The sequence below is a fragment of the Dendrobates tinctorius genome, unplaced genomic scaffold (genome assembly GCF_039654945.1).
Source record: "Dendrobates tinctorius isolate UK_male_01 unplaced genomic scaffold, ASM3965494v1 ptg000014l, whole genome shotgun sequence".
Taxonomy (NCBI): Eukaryota; Metazoa; Chordata; class Amphibia; order Anura; family Dendrobatidae; genus Dendrobates; species Dendrobates tinctorius.
This window is the reverse complement of record NW_027361682.1, coordinates 5,137,639-5,153,477: the sequence shown is the minus strand read 5'-3', so window position 1 is coordinate 5,153,477 and position 15,839 is coordinate 5,137,639. Positions and strand designations below refer to the sequence as shown.

The 15,839-nt window shown below is 42.1% G+C and overlaps 1 protein-coding gene across 1 annotated transcript in view; it reads left to right on the top strand.

Annotated features, from left to right (window-relative positions):
* LOC141073835 (uncharacterized) overlaps nucleotides 1-7,524 on the top strand; it is a 57,220-nt gene extending 49,696 nt beyond the window's left edge. The window contains exons 6-7 of the mRNA XM_073561304.1: nucleotides 112-190; nucleotides 6,114-7,524. Of these exons, the coding sequence (XP_073417405.1) occupies nucleotides 112-190; nucleotides 6,114-7,282 (1,248 nt within the window). The 3' untranslated portion in view covers nucleotides 7,283-7,524. The remainder of the gene's footprint in view (nucleotides 1-111; nucleotides 191-6,113) is intronic.
* Nucleotides 7,525-15,839: the final 8,315 nt, after the last annotated feature.

Sequence of the window (15,839 nt, the reverse complement as noted above, 5' to 3'; positions counted from 1 at the left end):
TAGAATTTCTGCCGTCATTTTTGGTCGTCAAGTTTATGATCTTTTCTCTTCTTGGAAATCATCTCACGTGACTTCCCCCACTGTCTGTGACTTTTACAAAATTTGTTTCAGGATGGAGATCTGACCGACCTTAATATTATAGAGACATATGTGATTGGTGATGAGCTGTGTAAAGAGGAGATTCTTACAGGTGAGTATTAACCACTGAATGCAGGGAAGTCACAGATTCTACTCTCTTATTTCCTGGTACAATTAAATGGTGAATCTTTTAGGGTATATTGCACAAACTAAAATTTACTTTTCTGTTTTTTTTGCCACTAAAATCAAAGTAACCCACTTAAAAAACATTGTTTCTATTTCCTCAATTTTGTAGCACAATTTCAAGGGTCAACATTTAACAGAACCAAATGCAGCTCAGATGTCTACATTCTATCCTGGTCATAGAAACATTAAAAACTAGATCGTTACCGGGTTTGGAAAGAGTTTCGGTACATTAATTCCTGCGATCATTTCAACAAGAAAGGCATATTCCTGAGCCAATTTATTCAATATTTGCATATTTCTTGCAGCACATATCCATATACTCATCAATTTCTGGAGCCTTGTATGGTTTAAGTGATTCGATAGCTTTGGTGACTTCAGGAATATCTATGCTGAAGGACGTTCTCGCAACATGTTCTGATCTGATGTTGGGCTGGTTTATAGATAGTAGAATGTCATTAATTACTTGATTAGTAGGTTGATACGTCGGAGGAGTCAGAAGCCAGGTTATATCATGATTCCTAATAAGAGCAAAATTGATAAGCAATCATTCTAGGGTTTATGATTTTTTTTTCCCCTTCTGTTTTCTATTAAATGTGTTTGTTTTTTTTTATTAGTTTAGTTAATTTTATAGTTAGCAAACCTCCAGCTCTATTATTGTGAGTATACAAATTAAGTTGAATTTTTTTTAACAAAAGATCAAACTTTGACAAAAGAATAGACTGAAAATTTAAGCGCACAAAGCAGAATTTTTGCACCCTGTCTACCAAGATAGAGATGTTTTGTGTAGAGTTACCAATTGGGAAATTTTTTTAAGGCTATCTGGGGCTTCCTTATTTCAACCACTTTTTGCTTTAGCACATGTTTGACATTCCTTGCATGAATGCTTTGTGTGCAGTACATAGAGAAAGGGGATAAATTATATTTAGGGCTCGCTCACACAATGTTTTGTCAGATAGTACTCAGACCAATGTTATACTATGGAGTGGTTCTGATCTACTTTTTTTATGCCGATTTGACATGAGAACAAAAAATCTCAGCATGTTGCGATTTACAGCGCAAATCGCGCGGTACGCACCCAACCAAGTCTATGGGTGTGTGCAAAATACTGGACTGCACATGGGTGTCATAGAATGAACAAAACGGGGAAATTTTGTTCTCTGACTTCTCACCTGTGCTGCAATTCTCTCATCCGAGAGAATCGGATGACACTAAGCCATCCTTCTGAGCAAACCTGGATAAGAGTTTGATAGGAATGTCATTAACATAATTGATCTTTTTCTTGCATGAGAAAATCTACGATAGTGTGATCCCAGCCTTAATACAGTAACTAAAGTCTGGATGAGAAAGTATAGAATTGTTAAATTTACATTGAGATGGGTGTAGAGAATTATACTGTTCCTCTAAAGTCAAGGATTTGAGTGGTCCAACCACAAGAAAATACAGATATGGAGCTTATCGTGAGGGAAAAAATGAATAAATCTATGTCTACTTATATCTACTATTATATAGGTATGACAGATTCTTTTCCTGCACTTGTTAGTGCAGCATTCCTCACAGATAGCACAGCTCTCCAGGTCATACAATGGATACTGGTGGAGGAGCGTGTGACCTGATCAGTCCATCAGCCTTCTATAATTGACAAACACGTCATATGGGAAACCTGCTTTTCCACTGGAGGAAGCTGATGGACTGATCTGGTCACATGCTCCTGCACCAGCAGCCATTTTATGGACTGGAGCTGTGCAGTCTGTGAGGAGACCTGCATCGGCATGTTCAATAGAAAAAACGGTCATACCTATATAGTAGTTAATAAACACAAAATCAAGACCCCTCAACACATCTGTTGAAGGAATTTGCAACGTTATAATTATTTTAAGTGCCATGGTTAAAATGTATGTTGATTCACTTGGAACAAAGCCAGCTTTGCAGATAATTGTTGAGATTGAAGAGGTATACTTGGTCCGAGCTTTCTTCTGTGCTGGAGTGGTGCTTCCAAATTGTTGATGAACCACTCCAGCATTTTTTTCCTTCACCGCTGGAGTAGTACTTAAAAGGAACCTATAACCTCTTTTTGACGCTATAAGATGCAGCCTCTGCCTTTCAGAGCTTATCTACAGCATTCTATAATGCTGTAGATAAGCCCCTGGTCCGACCTGCAAGATAACAAGATAAGAAAAATAAGTTTTATTATACTCACCCGGGTGGGTGGAGCCGTCCGATGCGGTCCGGTCCAATGGGTGTCGCAGGTCCGGGTCCTGCGCCTCCCATCTTCATGCGATGTCGTCCTCCTGCTTGCTTCGTGTCGCGCTCCTCTCTGACCTTTCCCAGCACCTGCACACTGCAGTACTTTGCTCTTCTCTCAACAGGGCAGAGAAGTATGCCTGCGCAGGAGCGCGACACGAAGCAAGCATTAGGACGATATCGCATGAAGATGGGAGGCGCCAGACCCGGACCGGGGGCTTATCTATAGCATTATAGAATGCTGTAGATAAGCCCTGAAAGGCAGTGGCCACATCTTATAGCGGCAAAAAGAGGTGACAAGTTCCCTTTAAACATAAATCCTTTACCTCCGGTCATATGTTCACCCTCCAGGGTCTTCACCATTTATCGCCGCCACTCCAATCCTGCGATGCCATCTTGTGAGTACAGCTTCTGACCGGGCAAAAATCGGAAACTACATCTTAAGTAGAGATGGGGGAAGCCCTGGATGCTCGGGTCCGGCCAAACAGTTATAAAAAGTTTGGGTTCAGGTACTAGAACAGTACCTGAACCCCATTAACTTGAATGGGTGGACCCAACATCCAGTGTTTGCCACGCTGTCATGTTCATGACAGTGTGGCAAACACCTCTTGTGATCATCATTGACCTCTGATCACAGCTGCGTGCTCACGTTGTTATTAGACAGTGTGGAAACCGCCGCCGTCTGACCGGCGGTAATGCTTTTATAGAAGCCTCTGTATTGCTAACCTGTAGGCTTGATGTCACTAGACAATACAACCCCACAAATATGAACCCTACTAGCCTCCACTACAGGGCAAGTGGGAAGAGCCTAGCAAAGCGCCAGAATTGGCGCATCTAATAGATGGGCCTTTAATGGGTAACTGTGGGATGCTATTTTTAGGCTGGGGGGCCAATATCCATGGCCCATTACAAGCCTGAGAATACCAGCCCCCTACTGTCTGCTTTAGCAAGGGTGGTTGTCAAAAATGGAGCAACCCCATGCATTTTTTTAATTATTTATTCAAATAATTTAAAAATACAGCTCGGGGACCACTAAAGCTGACAACTGAGGGTTTTTCCTAGCTTGTTATCAAAAATACAGGGGAACCCACGCCGTATTTTTTTATTATTTATTTACAGCACGGGCACTGGCTGATGAATACTTCCATCAGCCACTCCTGCTCTCACTGTTATTAAGGGAAGCAGGCGTCGGCTGATGAGAGCAGTAGTTTCATCAGCCAACACCAATGACAGGAGGTAAACTTTATACCTCTGAGCACAGCTGCAGGCTCAGGCTGTAATTTGACAGTGTTGGAATTGCAGCTGTCTAACCAGCGGTAGTGATTTTACCACCTATCAGAAGCAATGTTTGCCGCAGGATCATGCACATAACAGCGCAGCACACACCTGGTGTTCAGGAGGCCGAACCCGAACAGTAACACGAACTTCCTGGTCCGTGTTTGGTGTCCTTGCCTGAACAGTAGGTGTTTGGTACGGACACCGAACTTTACTGTTCGGGTTCGCCCATCTCTAGTCCCAAGCTCTCAATGCAAGTCTAAGATTGCCAGAGCGAGGCTCTCATAGAATTACATTGATTATTGACCTCTGGCTCGCTCCAGCAAACACTGGCGCAGCCAGCAGGTCACAAACTCCAGGAGACGGACCAGAGCTATGGCGAAATCAGATGAAAACACTGGTAGTATCAGACAGGGGCAGGACACTTGGATTCTAAGCACCAAACCAGCTGTGCAATAAAAAAAAGTTGGAGTGGTGCTTTAAAAAGTAAACTGAACTTGTTAGCAAGTATTTCCAATTTAAGCTAATGGAACCACTTTTAACTCCTTGTACCACAGTCCTTAACTCTGAAAAATGACCTTCTGTGGCTCTCTCGTGCCGTATGCTATTTGATGCGGTCCAGTCCAATTGACGCTGTTTGTCTTTTCCTGGTGCTTCCTCTATCCCCGAATTTGTGTCCTACTGCCTTAGCTGATGTGGATGACACGTCCTACGTCATCCACATAGCATTGCAAATCTCCTACCTTCACAGGCCGGTGCAGGCGCCCTTTGATCTGTCTTACTAAAGGACAACACAAAGTCATGTAATGCACATGTGCCAGAAGCAGCAGAGGAAAGTGCTCCTGCGCAGGTCTCTGCTTCAACTGCACAAGATTTAAAGCACTGTCTGGATGACGAATCACAGTAGTCCCATAGGAAACTGTAATGTTAGACTCTTTACTACATATTCCACCAAAAAACCTTAGAAAAATAAATTCCTACCCCAGGAAATGAAGAGATTCAAACAGCAATAAATTAAAAAATACGTATTTTAGTGAATTAATACATAAAATAGAATGCTGAATAAAATGACAGGGAAAAACCCCAACAAGGACACAGAAATGCCTCAAGAGCTAGAGGTATGTTGTATAGAGACTCACCTATTAGAGGGAGCCAAGATTATTAATTCCTAAAGTGCCAGTGCAGTGCTATATAGAAGGGTACATATATTCCCACTTCAATGAATAACCACACAGTGATCCCAAATATCATATTGCCTCAAGGTAGCATTCATCTAGAATAAATGTGTGAAAGGTACATTACCTAAATCAGATGCTTCACCTAAGAAGTCTCAGTCTCCATGTCCCACTACCCAAACGCTGTTTCGCCTTGTTTCTTCTGGGGGGCGTTTGGATGATGCAGGATGCGTCATCCACATGAATGAAGGCAAGAAGACGTGATTGTGGGAATGGAGCAGGCAATTGGCAAAGACCAGCAACATCCATCAGACTGAGCTGCACAAGTTAGCGTACGCCGTGAAAAACTTATAGAAAAGTATTTTTTTTGATCTGTAGGGGAGGTTGGGGGCTTAATTACAGATTGCTGGACTTTGAAACAAGAGAAGTTTATGGCTTTAGTTTATATTGGGAAAATCTGCTTTTAATTCTGTTTTAATATTTTGTTAAATCTTTGTTCAGGTCAGGCAAAAGAGCTTTATGATAAGATTGCATTGTTTCCATGCAGGTTTGAAATCATGTAAATCACTCAGTAACTGTGCTCCACCCACACTGTACACCATTTTTTATTGAAATTCTGTTCCATATGATATTTATTAACTAATTTAGGAAAAGAATAAAACAATCTTGATCAGAAATAGCCAAAGTTGTATATATAAAATATATTTTTATTTAGGTTAAGCTAGATGTACTAAAGAACGAGGGACTGATCTATGGCTTTCAAAGGACACTAAAGCAAATTATTTTTCAGGTCCCTCACATATATTAATGATTAAAATCAATGTTTCCATCAGATTTTATCATACATACAACAATATACCTTTTTTTAGATCCGCTAAAAAAAAATTATGCGATAATCCAGCAATACATTTGCTGTAAAGCCTTGGATTCTTTGCACATTAATCTACTGCTTTACATCTTTGCACTGTGAGGTGCTAGACTGCATTTAGCTGTCAGGAAGGGTATGAGACGGACACCACCTAACAGCACTGACTTACTGTCCTCATTGTCTTAGTTGAAAAACAAATGTTAATGCAATTTGTATAAAAATGTTATAAGCTGTAATATATTATAATTATTATTTATTGAAAAGTGTAAAATCAATTTTATTATTGGCAGATGACTGGACCGGGTGTTCAGAGGAACTTCTGATATTGTCAGATTTTAAAGAAGAAGATCATGATTTCATTCCAGACATATATGAAGAGCATGCCACGTTCCCAGATATACCTCCAGCCCTTCTCAGCAAAACTCCATCACCAAATCCTTTTCAACAAATCAGATCTTCTGATTCATCTCAGGTTTTTATTCAGAATAAAGATAACAGTAGGGAGAATGAACATCAAAAGACTCACACAGTAGAGGATCGATTTTCATGTTCAGAATGTGGCAAATGTTTTACAGCAAAATGCTATCTTGATGCACATAAGAGAATTCACACAGGGAAGAAGCCATTTCCATGCTCAGAATGTGGGAAATGTTTTGGCTATAAATCAGGTTTACTTAGACATCACAAAATTCATACAGGTGAGAAGCCATTTTTATGTTCAGAATGTGGGAAATGTTTTAGTGTTAAATCAAAACTCGTTACACATCAAAGAATTCATACTGGGGAAAAGCCATATTCATGTTCAGAATGTGGGAAATGCTTTTCTCAGAAATCTGATCTTGCTAAACATGAGAGAATTCACACAGGGGAGAAGCCATTTTCATGTTCAGAATGTGGGAAATGTTTTAAAGAGACATCAGAACTTGTTGCACATCTCAGAACCCACACAGGGGAGAAGCCATATACATGCTTAGTATGTAGGAAATGTTTTTTCCGGGCATCAGATTTTGCTAGACATAAGAGAATTCACACAAGGCAAAAATCATTTTCATTCTCAGAATGCAGGAAAGATTATAGGCAGAATTCTGATCATGTTAGACGTCAGGGAATTCATGTTGAGAAGAAGCCATTTTTATGTACAGAATGTGGGAAATGTTATCCTAAGAGATCTGATTTTATTAGACATCAGAGAGTTCACACAGGGGAGAAACCATTTTCATGTTTAGATTGTGGCAAAAGTTTTAACCAGAAATCGGCTTTAGTTAGGCATCAGAGACATCACCCAGGAGAGAAGCCATTTTCATGTCCCGTATGTGGAAAGTGTTTTGCTGAAAACTCATCTCTTATTGGACATCAAAGAGCTCATGTAGGAAAAACATTTTCATGTTCAGAATGTGGGAAAATGTTTGCCTACAAACCAAATCTTATTAAACATCAGAAAAATCACACACGGAAGTAGATTTTTATTTATTTTTTACAAACTCTAAAAAGCAATTGAGCAATTATAGTCGAATTTAAGTGACATGTCAATTGATAGAAAATGAAAGCAGCACTAAATGATGATTAAGAAAAGTATGCAATTACCAATAAACCGTTGTTACCGAATTCCAAATGTCAGATCAGGTGGTAATGAGAATCATTGGTCAACCCCTTTTTAAAGCTTGATACCAATCATTAATAAACATCTGCTTTTAACAGTTATAGCCTTGTGTTTCGCATGTTATTTTTTATTCTTTTGATATTAAGATGTTACCTTAGCATCTACAAAGTTGAGTGAGAACTGGTCAGCATTGTGTATCAAAATAGTGAAAGATCACATCAAGGCAATCAACAAAAACTGCAACTTTGGATGAATGGGTGGAAGAGGTTAACAATATTCTGAAAATGTATACATGATTGCACATGAAAACAATCTCCTCAAAGCTTTTCATCGCCATTGAACATGTTGGATATTATTCAGTGAGGGGAATGATCTGGCAACCTTGTTGTTAGAAAATAATGCTTAAAATAGAATGTTCTCTTTCCACTTTCCTTTCTTCTTTACATTCCTATAAGGGTATGTGCACACGGTCAGTATTGGCAGTGCTTTGGATGCAGCCCATGTCCACTCTGTCCAAAGCACTGCCGGCTTTTGTACGTGCGGTGATTTCGCATGTCTTCACAGAACCATGAGCAAATCACCGCGTCTTGTACATTTTATGGGTGACTTTATCTTGCGGAGAAGTAGAATCTTCGCAAGATAAATAGACCTGCTGCAGTCTGGAAAGATGCACCGCATGTCCGGTTATGCAGGGAAGCCAGAGGCGTCCCTGCACTCATAGTGGAGATGAGATTTCATAAAATCCCCTCCACTGCGCTGTAACATCTGGCCGCTGCGGGTTGGACTCTGCAGCTGTACACAACGTCCAACCCGCAGCGTTTACTGACTGTGGAAACATACACACACAATTATTTGGCTCATGTAAGAGCTTATATTAATATTTCATAATGCTGATTATACTTATATTCTAATGTTTAATAGCAACCTGATATTAGCAACCATCAACTTTTCTATTGTTATTATTGAACGTAATTGGAATTTTCTGTTTTCATATCAATGTTAAAACACGGAAAAAATATTTAAAGGGAATCTGCCACCCCATTTTTGGCCTATAAGATGCGGTCACAGCCATCAGGGGCTTATCTACAGCATTACAGAATGCTGTAGATAAGCCCTCGATGTAACCTGAAAGAGAAGAAAAACGAGTTAGATCATACTCACCTGGGGATCCGGTCCGGTCCGATAGATGTCACGGTCCGGTGCCTCCCATCTTCTAGAGATGACGTCCTCCTTACTTCTGCCGCGGCTCCTGCGCAGGCGTACTTTCTCTGCCCTGTTGAGGGAAGAGTAAAGTACTGTAGTGCGCAGGCGCTGGACCTCTTCCTGGCGCCTGTGCACTGCAGTACTTTTATCTGCCCTCAGCAGGGCAGAGAAAGTACGCCTGCGCAGGAGCTGCGGCAGAAGCAAGGAGGAGGACATCATCGCTAGAAGATTGGAGGCGCCGGACCGGACCGCGACACCCACCCCCCCCCGCTCCCCGGTGAGTATAATCTAACTTGTTTTTCTTCCCAGTTAGGTTACATCGGGGGCTTATCTACAGCATTACAGAATGCTGTAGATAAGTCCCTGATGGCAGTGGCCGCAGCTTATAGGCCGAAAATGGGGTGACAGATTCCCTTTAAAGTAAAAAAAAATAAAAAAAAAAGAAATTGTGAAAGAAGCACTACACTATAAACAGCCTGATTGATAGAATAGCAGTGAATATAAATGCGTGTATTTATGTGTGTACTTCTCATAATCGAAATTGAATAAACCGAGATGTTTGGAAAATTTTGTGTCCCTTCTTTCATAATTTGAAGCTCTGGAACAATCACACTGCAATATAATGAAAATTGAGGTACCATTAAGACAGACAACAGGAATGTTTAAAATGCATAGTAGGGAAGAAGCTTTTTGACATCACATAGATTGCATGCTTTGTTTGTTAAATGACCAATAATACAACAAATAATCAAAAATATAAATGTAGCAAATGATGTTTTCTAATTGGTTTGACAATTATGCATCCATCAGTCTTTTCATATATTCAGTGGTCATTGTATGTCACCAGTTTCTACTAGAACAGTGGTCATAACGATGAGCCTCCGATATACATGCCAAGTATCTGTGTCTTCTCTTTATCCCCGGCTTCCACTCCCTAACACCAGAGGGAAAGATCTTATGCCAAATTTAAAATCCACAGACAACAGGCTTTAGAAATTTCCAGAGTTGTAAACTTTTTGAGATTCTGGCGCAACAGATGCCAACGTTGCAACAAGTCAAGTTTAAGGCTAGTTTCACACTAGCGTTTTGAGGTACAGTGCATGCTCGCCGTGAAGCTCCGCCCCCTGCCACGCCCTCTCCAGTCAGCTCCGCCTATGGGCGCATGACGCTGCATGCGACCTGCATACCCTATCTTTAGCATTGGGTACGCAGGTCATGCGCAGGTATGCTTTTGCCGCCGCATGCGTCCTTTTGACAGTGCGCCGGCCGCACCAAGATGCAAAACGATACCTGCGCACGGCCTGTGTACCCAATGCTAAAGATAGGGTACACAGGTCGCATGCAGCGTCATGCGCCCATAGGCGGAGCTGACCGTAGGAGGTGTGGCAGGGGGCGGAGCTTCACGGCGAGCGTGCGCTGCGCCTCAAAATGCTAGTGTGAATCTAACATAAGAAATGTCTTTCCGCCTACATATTCCACAATCGTGGGTGGTATTGAAAAGAGGAAGTGTTTAAGAAGCACAGCAACTCGGCCACCAAAATATATACACATATTCGATAAAAGGTAGAATAAATAACTAGTATATAAACACTACGAGAAAACAGACCTGACTATATAAAAATAAAAAGCAATAGTGAATATGCTAATATGTATTTACGTCATATAGAGTATAACCTGTATGATGAAAAGGAGGAAAGACCATGGAGGAAAACCCAATCTAGACTCAAAATGTGAATTTATAAAGCTGTGTTTTCTTTGATCTAATATCCTATATGCTAATTTTTATTATCTATCTAAGCTACATACATTTTTTTTGGTTGTCTATTCCTCTACTTATTTTTCTTCCCATCATGCAGGTTAAATATGCAGGCTTTCCCTTATGTTGCTAATTGCATATAGGCTGTGATTCATTAAATCATTTTCACCAGAATTCTTAAGAAAATCACTTTGATAAGTTTCACAATTTTGGCGCATTGCAAAGTTACACAAAATTTTGGTGACTTTTATTTCATTTTCACACCAGTTTTGTCCTGCTTTTCCAAAATGGACAGCTTAAACTGGGAGTGGTGCCACAGCTTGTCCTATTACAGTACTAATGTGATTGATAAAAAGATTTAAAACCCCACGAGAAATCATTTATCAATCATGATATGGTTGGCTTTGCAAATTATCCATGAATATTTAATAACGTTTGTTTTAGTTACACTACCGTTCAAAAGTTTGGGTCACCCAGACAATTTTGTGTTTTCCATGAAAACTCATACTTTTATTAATCAAATGAGTTGCCAAATGAATTTAAAATCTAGTCCAGACATTGACAAGGATCGAAAAAATTTTTTATTTTAAATAATAATTTTCTCCTTCAAACTTTGCTTTCTTCAAAGAATGCTCCCTTTGTAGCAATTACAGCATTGCAGACCTTTGGCATTCTAGCAGTGATGGTTGTTGGAAATGGGCCTCTATACACCTATGAAGATATTGCATTATAAACCAGACGTTTGCAGCTAGAATAGTCATTTACCACATTAACAATGTATAGAGTGTATTTCTGAATCATTTAATGTTAGCTTCATTGAAAAAAATGTGCTTTTCTTTCAAAAATATGGAAATTTCTAAGTGACCCTAAACTTTTGAACGGTAGTGTATATATGGTTCTCCTACAGGCTATGACTGTGGCAGTCCTTAGGAATGTGGAACGTCTGTCCACTAGGGAAACCATACAAAAGATAGGTGTTCAGCTTGCACTACATTGGGGATTAGGTAGCTAATAGAGTTGGGTTTAACCCAGAGTTTGGGAGGGGTTACATGGGATTTTCGAGAAAATGCTTCCAGGTTACAGTCAGCCAGAGACAGTCTAGTCAGAGTCTAGGTGTCATCAAGCGCAAGTTCTGGGTGGAGTGGAGAGCAAGGCTAAACATAGCAGAGTTAGTAGGTTCTATTGCAGCTAAGGTGCCGCAGAAGAGAACGAGTCCGATCAGCATAAGTTTCCTAGAAGAATGAGGGCACATCTTCGGTCATGTCTGGACGCCGAGAAAGTCTTGAACCTAATGATGAGGAAGATGTCAGCCAGGCTGCAGAGTGAGGAGAACATGGTGGGTGTCAGGACAGGACGGGGACACGGACTGATGGAGCACAAAACCAAGGGAACATCACTAAAAAGAGACTTTGTCTTAATCTGTATGCTGCAGCCATGTGTTAACAAATTGCACAATAAAGTTTAACCTGTTAACCCTGAGCCAAGGTCTTCTGTCTTGTTTTTAGCCAGAATTGATCCCATAGACCGGGAGGTAATGAGGGCTCCCGAAGCAAATTGTCATGATCCAGACCGGGTTTTGAGTCCTGTCTTTACTTTTTCCCGGTCTGGTCATGTCAGGGGTTAACCTTTCTCAGCCTCAGTCTGGGTTCAGGTTTGCCATTTATCATTTCTGCTTCCTGCAGGCGATGTCAGTTATAGTTCTGCCTACAGCGTGAGTAGCTGACTCTGTTACATCCTGACTTGTCCTGCTGTTACTCCTGACTCAACCCTTGTCTGTGTTGTTCCCTGCTCCCGGTCCAGACTCGGTGTGTCCCCTTTGTATCTTGACTACTTGGTACTTGAACTCGGCTTGGACCCTGACCAGCTTTTGTCTTTGGCATATCCACTCCTGACCGTTACTGATCCCCTTGCTTGTCTCTGACCCAGAGTTTGCTTATTCCTTCGGTACTGCGCTACAGTCTAGGATTTGATCCAGCTTGTTTGACTTCTCTGCTGCCACCTGGTGGTAGCTTCGATGCTGCACGGCAGGTCTGCTTCATCTGTGTGCTTGACCTCTCTCCACTCCATCGCCACCTAGCAGAGCTAGCTTCTACCTGCATTTCAGCACTGTGATATTATAACTGACCCAAAACAGACAGTTTTTTTTCACTGCTTCTCTTTCTATGGATCTGCTCCGCACCTTGGTGCATCAAATGTCTAGTTTGACACAAATGATGCAGGATTTATCTGTGGAACATAGCGCTCTGGCCACATCTCATAACCAACTGCAAAGGGAGCTTTCTGAAAAGGTAAAATCTTTTCAGGGTTCTGCTTCCCAGTCTGTCTGTAAGCACTCAGACACTGTTGATGTTTTGCTGCACTCTCCTGATATACAGTTGTGGCCAAAAGTATTGACACCCCTGCAATTTTGTCAGATAATACTCAGTTTCTTCCTGAAAATGATTGCAATCACAAATTCTTTGGTATTACTATCTTCATTTAATTCGTCTTAAATGAAAAAACACAAAAGAGAATGAAGCAAAAAGCAAAACATTGATCATTTCACACAAAACTCCAAAAATGGGCCAGACAAAAGTATTGGCACCCTCAGCCTAATACTTGGTTGCACAACCTTTATCCAAAATAACTGCGACCAACCGCTTCCGGTAACCATCAATGAGTTTCTTACAATGCGCTGCTGGAATTTTAGACCATTCTTCTTTGGCAAACTGCTCCAGGTCCCTGATATTAGAAGGGTGCCTTCTCCAAACTGCCATTTTTAGATCTCTCCACAAGTGTTCTATGGGATTCAGGTCTTGACTCATTGCTGGCCACCTTAGAAATCTCCAGTGCTTTCTCTCAAACCATTTTCTAGTGCTTTTTGAAGTGTGTTTTGGGTCATTGTCCTGCTGGAAGACCCATGACCTCTGAGGGAGACCTAGCTTTCTCACACTGGGCCCTACATTATGCTGCAAAATTTGTTGGTAGTCTTCAGACTTCATAATGCCATGCACACGGTCAAGCAGTCCAGTGCCAGAGGCAGCAAAGCAACCCCAAAACATCAGGGAACCTCCGCCATGTTTGACTGTAGGGACTGTGTTTTTTTCTATGAATGCCTCTTTTTTCTCCTGTAAACTCTATATTGATGCCTTTGCCCAAAAAGCTCTACTTTTGTCTCATCTGACCAGAGAACATTCTTCCAAAACGCTTTAGGCTTTTTCATGTAAGTTTTGGCAAACTCCTGCCTGGCTTTTTTATTTCTCGGGGTAAGAAGTGGGGTCTTCCTGGGTCTCCTACTATACAGTCCCTTTTCATTCAGACGCCGACGGATAGTACGGGTTGACACTGTTGCACCCTCGGACTGCAGGGCAGCTTGAACTTGTTTGGATGTTAGTCAAGGTTCTTTATCCAACATCCGCACAATCTTGCGTTGAAATCTCTTGTCAATTTTTCTTTTCCATCCAAATCTAGGGAGGTTAGCCACAGTGCCATGGGCATTAAACTTCTTGATGACACTGTGCACGGTAGATACAGGAACATTCAGGTCTTTGGAGATGGACTTGTAGCCTTGAGATTGCTCATGCTTCCTCACAATTTGGTTTCTCAAGTCCTCAGACAGTTCTTTGGTCTTCTTTCTTTTCTCCATGCTCAATGTGGTACACACAAGGACACAGGACAGAGGTTGAGTCAACTTTAATCCATGTCAACTGGCTGCAAGTGTGATTTAGTTATTGCCAACACCTGTTAGGGGCCACAGGTAAGTTACAGGTGCTGTTATTTACACAAATTAGAGAAGCATCACATGATTTTTCGAACAGTGCCAATACTTTTGTCCACCCTCTTTTTTATGTTTGGTGTGGAATTATATCCAATTTGGCTTTAGGACAATTCTTTTTGTGTTTTTTCATTTAAGACAAAGTAAATGAAGATAATAATAACAAAGAATTTGTGTTTGCAATAATTTTCAGGAAGAAACTGAGTATTATCTGACAAAATTGCAGGGGTGTCAATACTTTTGGCCACAACTGTACCTTCTCCGGAGAAAAGGAGAAGTCCTGTACGTTCAGGGACATTTGCAAGCTACTGTTCTCTCTTAGACCATAATCCTCTGGAGATGAGTCAGCGGGTGGTGATAATCATTTCCTTACTTTGGGAGGGACCTCAATCTTGGGATTTCTCTTTACCTGCTTATGCCCCTGAACTGAGGCCTCAGGACCTATTTTTGATTAACCTGACCGGGTCAGAGTGGCAGAGACACAATCATGGGTCTCTTTCAGGGTAAGCTTTCAGCCGAGTGGTTGTTACAGGCTGAATAATATAATGATAGTAGGTGCGTTTGCAGCCCGGGGTCCACCGTGTAGAGGTGGTAAACTTCTACTTAGTAATGGCGGATGTATATAGCGGTATACAAAGGTCATACGCAGGTTAACGTCACCCGATGTGAACAGGAGCGGACTCTGTAATGTCACAGAGCCGCAATACCGCGAAACTTAGATGCCGGAGTCTGTTAGCACTCACAAAGCTCGGCAAGGAGGCGCTCAGAATGTGGTAACGGAACTCTTCCCCAAGGACACAGGGTCAGAGTCCCTCTTAGACCTTCAGAGCACGTGGCGTCGCACATGCGGACACCACTATAGACACTGACCATGGAGAAGTGTCGAGCACGTGCACCGTGGCGTGTAGGACCACCGGTGGACACTAATTATAGTCTCTGACTCAGCCTCTACCTACACCTAGACCTGGGCGCTTGACAGGCTAGGCTGCACAACCTATGCGTACCAAGGGTAGGGGTTTCCAATGAGTCATTCACCAGAGACATTCATACATGCATACAACACTCACTCCACATGGTCTAATCTTTGTCTATACTAGCGCATGGCCGAGCGGCCATGCGAACCTTTTATAGCCGCATCCTTCCGGGACCTTCCTGACCTTTCTGATGGTCTACTCCGAACTGGAGAAGGACCTGAGCATGTGACCTCCCATCTCCAATGAGATCGTCCCACGGGCATGCTCAGTGGGCCGAAAGGAGGACTTAGTCCCTGGAGTAGCTCGCTGATGACCAGCCTGCATTGCTATAGCTGGACCAGAGGTGGCAGCAGCAACTAAACCTACAGAGCTGGTCTGAGCAGAGCGCCTGGATCGACGAGTCGGCTGAGAAGCTCCTGTGCGGCCGGAGAAGAATGGGAGACTGCCGAATGCAAGGCTCGGGATCCCTGCTGTGCAGCGACCGGAACCTAATGCCTACCAGTGGTATTGCTCTGAGTTCCGTCAACGGTCCACTGAGGTATCCTGGAACGACTCTGCGCTTCGGTGTCAGTTCAGGAGAGGACTGTCGGATCACCTGAAGGACACTCTGGCTTTCCACCACCCAGCTCCATGAAGGAGGTTATGACTCAGGCAATTTGGATGGATCAGAGGCTACGGAGAGAGGTGATACACAGAGAGAGGTTCCTTTGCTTCCTGCTACTCCTGTTG